At 63.8% G+C, this 4,902-nt stretch overlaps 1 protein-coding gene across 1 annotated transcript; it reads left to right on the forward strand.

Annotated features, from left to right (window-relative positions):
* Positions 1 to 4,433: 4,433 nt before the first annotated feature.
* On the forward strand, positions 4,434 to 4,797 carry MNEG_14003 (hypothetical protein; the record flags this gene model as incomplete). Its single annotated transcript, XM_014037525.1, has 1 exon — positions 4,434 to 4,797. A coding segment is annotated over one exon (364 nt), but the record flags the coding sequence as incomplete, so codon positions are not given.
* Positions 4,798 to 4,902: the final 105 nt, after the last annotated feature.

The raw sequence follows: 4,902 nt of genomic DNA on the forward strand, positions 1-4,902 counted from the left end.
GCGCGGCCTGGCAGAGGCGGAGGCGCGCGCGCGATGGGCGGCCGACCAAGCCCGAGAGCGGCAGACGGCAGCTGAGCAGGTGGGTGGGGCAAGCATGCGGTCCTATGGGGCAAGCGTCGTGCAAAGTGGGCTTCGATTCTCATGCTCATATTCAAGGGGATAATTCCACATGAATGGCATTCAAGACGGCTACCCCAAATTCGGCAGTAGAGCTTGTATCGTGAAAGTGTGGCGGTCAGCAACCCCGACGTCGGCAAGCAGGTGTTGCGCCGACCCATTGGGGGGCAGCCACACAGGCTGCGTTGGGGGTCGAGGGCCACTGCGCTCTTGTACAACGCATGGGTCGGCAGTGTGAAACTGCGCGGCCAGGACATGAACCAGGGGACTGGTTGGGTACCATGCGCAACCTCGCTACTAGTCTCTCAACGGCCAGCAGTTGAATAAAGTGTTGATGCATCTCACCAGACATGTCACCCCGCCTCCGGCCTTGACCACGCCCGCCGCCACGCAGCGTGAGAGGTACATTTCTAAGCTGGAGGCGCGCCTGGTGGAGCAGCACCGGGCGCTGAGCGGCGGCGTGAAACGCGACGGTGGCGCGCGGCAGAGGCGGGCGGCGGCTGGGGAGGGAGGGGAAGGCCACCTGCGGGAGCAGCCTCAGCAGGAGGGCGAGGCGGCAGGCGCGCATGCATGGTCGGTTGTAGAGGATCAGCAACGAAGGGCTCAACAACCACTGCTGGGCGAACAGCGTGGCGAGGTATTCAAACGAGAGCAGCAGCAGGCGCGGGAACAAGTGATTCCCAAAGAGCAGGCTGTGGGTGACTCCCTCACCAACAGACTGCGGCTGGAAGTGCTGAGCTCCTGCCCTGTAGAACCACTGGTGCGGTCAAGCAGCTGTTGTAGCAGCAGCAGCAGCAGCACCACCACCAGCAGCAGCAGCAGCAGCAGCAGCAGCAGCAGTGATGACAGCAGCGGCGAGAACGCAGAGCGTGGGCGAGTTGTCTGCTTGTCCAGCGATGCAGCAGCACAACAGGCAGACACGCCAATAGGCGACCACAGCGTGTCAGCAGCCCAGGGACACCCGCGACCCCAGCCCAGTCCGCAGCGCAGTCCTCGCTTGCAGCGCATTGTGGCGCTCAGGGCTCAGCAGCGTCAGCAGCAGCGGCAGTTCTGGCAGGAGGCAGACAGCGCCTCGTTCGAGCTGCACGAACGGGGTGAGTGGCCTGAACAGCGGCAGCAGCAACAGCAGCAACAGCAGCATCAGCACGAGGAGGAGTGTCCGCAGAGGCAGGAGGGCCAGGCGGAGCCTCTGCACACGCTGCAGTACCTGGGCTTTGCTGTTCAGGCCGATTGCGCTGCAGGTGACGAGGACGCTCGGCCGCAGCCGCCGATGACGAGGCCCCAACAGGGAGCCCAGCGGCCGGGCTGGAGGGGAGCATGCACCGAGGAGGCGGCCACGGCGGCTGCGGTGGCGGCGCAGGGAGAGCGCCGGCAGCTCATCGATCCTGCTGGGCCGAGCCTGTGCGGGGTCCCCCTGCCTTCAGACCGGCCGGCAGAGGGGCGCCAGGCAGTCGCAGAGCTGGCGCAGATGCAGCGGGGCCTCGAGGCACTAGAGCAGCAGCTGCTGCAGCTGCAGCTGGGGGGCAGGCGGAAGGGCCTGCAGACACGGTGATTTTCTTTGGGACAGGACTGCGCGGTAACATCAATTGCTGCCAGGGTGCTTCCTGTTGCCGCTGATAGTTGTACAGGCATTGTGCCACGCACAATGCATCCTCGGCGTATGCCAGGAAACCCAATTGCCCGCCGCCTTAATCGTGCAGACACACAATCTGGTAATCTCTGGGCCTATTGTCGCGGATAGGCGGGCGGCTGCCCGCTTGGTGGCACGCTGGCTAGCGGCTAGGTGCATCTTAGTCATTTGACAAGTCACAGCTCTGGTTGCTTTGATCCGAGTCGGTTCTTGCTGTATTATTTGGCTAAACACTTGCTTTCAATCTGCTGTGTGTTTATCGGCAAGCGAGGAAACAATTGTTGAGCATTACACAGTGAAAATCAGGTGCACAGTGCTCCATGATGCGGCGAGCAGCAAGCTTGAAACTAAAGGCACAAGGTTGTCGCAAAACCTGCGGGAGCCATCGGCGCCCGTGTGGTCGCCAGTTGTTCGCACAGGAGGGGTGTGTAGCACCAAAACGCAGCAGGCACACCACTCTGTGAAGCAGGGGTTGCAAAAGTTGTGTGTGTGTGTGTGTGTGTGTGTGTGTGTGTGTGTGTGTGTGTGTGTGTGTGTGTGTGTGTGTGTGTGTGTGTGAAAGGGGGGGCTGGTCGCTGCAGGACGGTAATCGCCGGCAGCAGCGTGCCGCCAACCACCTCCCCTCCACCCCAAAGCAGGTTTTCACAAGCAAGCAACAGGCCCCAACCCACTAGCTGGACGCACCTTATAGCAGGCCTCCGCCTGAGGTCGGTGTCCTGCGAGCAGACGGCGCATGGGGCGCAGCAAGCAGCAATGCGCAACAGCGCGCGGCGCACCTGATTTGCGCCGCCCCTTGGCGCCGCGGGCCCGTGCGCGGCGCAGGCAGGCGCAGAGAATGCTATTTAGGCCCTAGTCGTCTGCTGCCTGGGTTCTGGGGAGGCTTCCCAGGCGTGCGGGCCATACCCACACGCCCTTCGAGCACTGGGGCCCATGGGCGATAGCCGTCTCGTCCCGCTCCACGGGCTAATGCCGTGGGCATCCCCGGGCCCATCTGAGCTATCGACGGGGGTGGCTTTCAGGACACATGTGCTGAGCAGTCCCGTTCCTGATCCAAGCCATGTGCTTGGGCCCACGGGCTGTGCCGTCTCGTCCCACTCCTTGCGGCAGGCGTATTCCTGTCCCACAAGGGCACCCCCCGCCGCTGGGCTCAGCAGCAAACGACGAAGAAGATGGAGGAGGACTTTGTCTTGTGCGTTTCTCGTGTTTGACTGGGAATGTAGCGACGTTAAAGAAGTTCAAAACTAATTAGTTATATCAATATGTCGCCGGGATGAGCTATATATGCTGGACGAGCCTGCATGGCTTCACTACAGGTGCGCGCCAGCTTCACCTGCCAGTGCTGTGACGCCCTGGACTAGGTTTGCGGCGTGCGGCAAACAGAGGCGCAGACATGTGATGCACATGTCGTCCGTACCGGCCGTCACAAGCTGGCCTGTACGCAGCACCACTGATGGTGCTCTAGGCCAGCGCACACCGCACAACCCCGGAGAGAAGCAAGTTCCTTGCCTTGCACACAGGCAAGCAATCCAAGCAGCGCGCAAAGTGTCAGCACTAGCACCAGCGCTGTCTCAACAGGTGCACTGCACACTCGCATGCGTCCGGCATGTGCGACGGCAAGCCACCCGGAGGCGACATGCCCCTCGCGGCCGAAGCCGCGGCCCTCGGATTATATGAGTGGCGGCACGCGTTACCCTGCGCCGCCAGCGACACCGGGACTTTGGTAGACAGCCACTCTTGCTGCCGTGCCACGCCACATCCCCTACCGTCAGCGACATCCATGCAAGCGCTGCGCTTCTGCAGGACGATCCTGGACTGCGATGGTCGGGCACCAAGGCACGCAATGCGGGCAGGCCGAAAGTCTTCAAGTATCTCAAATCATCGCGCAAGGCTTCAGATAATAAGAAGAGCGCTATGATCGTGCCGGTAGTGAGTAAGTGAGTGCCTCCACGACTTAGGAAAGGACGCACCTAGCTCGTCTCTCGTCCCACGTTGATTATAGAAGGGAAACTGAGACGGCATACAAGCACAGCATGCGCGTCCACCAGCCCGTACAGCTCTGCGTCGACACAGCCTGCACAACAGATCAGTCCACCCATCCCGCTAGCTAGCAAGCACAGCGCTTATGATCAAGTATACTACGCTTACATCGATGTACTTGGCTCGCACGCGCCCATTTGGCGCGTGTACGCAGGTTGGGCGCCGATCCCGCTCTTGACCACTTCCCCACTGCCTGCATGGATATGAATCCCATTCCTTACGCCCCGTCCCCCTCTGCCAAAGGCACGTATGATGCCTATCAAGTCCTACACCAGCGCCACGCGGCGCACCCTCACCCGCGCGGCAGTGTCGGCGCACAGGTGAGAAGGGACGTCACTTGGGTGTGTGCATGCATGCGCCGCCGCGCAGCCCGCCGCGACCGGCAGCCGCGGTCGCCGGCCCATCCCAGCGCACAAGGTGCTGTGCGAGGCATACATAACCAGCTGCATGCTGTCAACCACACGGAGTCTTAATTTTGGGCGCGCAGGCCGCGCTTCGGCGCTGCTGCGTCAGTACCCATTGGACGCATCGCTGCAGCGCATCCACCCCTGCAGCACATGCGCGGCCTCTGCTCGGCCGCCCAGAATCGACCGCCTCTCTCCCTTGCACTCCCGACACAACCTCGCTGCCACACCTCTTCCTCTCTCAGGCCCGAGCCCGGCCCCGTCCCCTCCAGCGCGCTTCGTGCCGGCCGCCCTGCACCCGTTGCCACCCGCACTGCCGCGGGCGCCCCCCGCGCCAGCACCCCGTTCGGGCCCCCCGCGTCGCCCCGGATGCTACAGCCACCCAACAGCACCGCAGGCCCCGCCGGCCCTGAAAACGCACCCGCCGGCGCCGGCGCCGGCGCCGGCGCCGGCCTGACCGATGCAGCGCTTGCTGACCTGGCGGCACGGCTGGCGCCGCTGCTGGCCAAGGGGGTCGTCGCGCCCCCTGCTGCCAGGGGTGACCCCGCCGGAGACAGCGCTGCCGGCGCCACCAGCGACGACGGCGGCGTCCGCACAGGAGCCGAAAAGGTGCTCGAGAGGGTGCTGGACGATTGGGCTGCCGCGCACCTGGCGCCCGGCGCCGCCAAGCCCGGCGCGCTGCTGCGCGAGCTGCTGAGGGGCGCGGGCGGCGGC

The sequence above is a fragment of the Monoraphidium neglectum genome (assembly GCF_000611645.1).
Source record: "Monoraphidium neglectum strain SAG 48.87 unplaced genomic scaffold scaffold04191, whole genome shotgun sequence".
Classification (NCBI taxonomy): Eukaryota; Viridiplantae; Chlorophyta; class Chlorophyceae; order Sphaeropleales; family Selenastraceae; genus Monoraphidium; species Monoraphidium neglectum.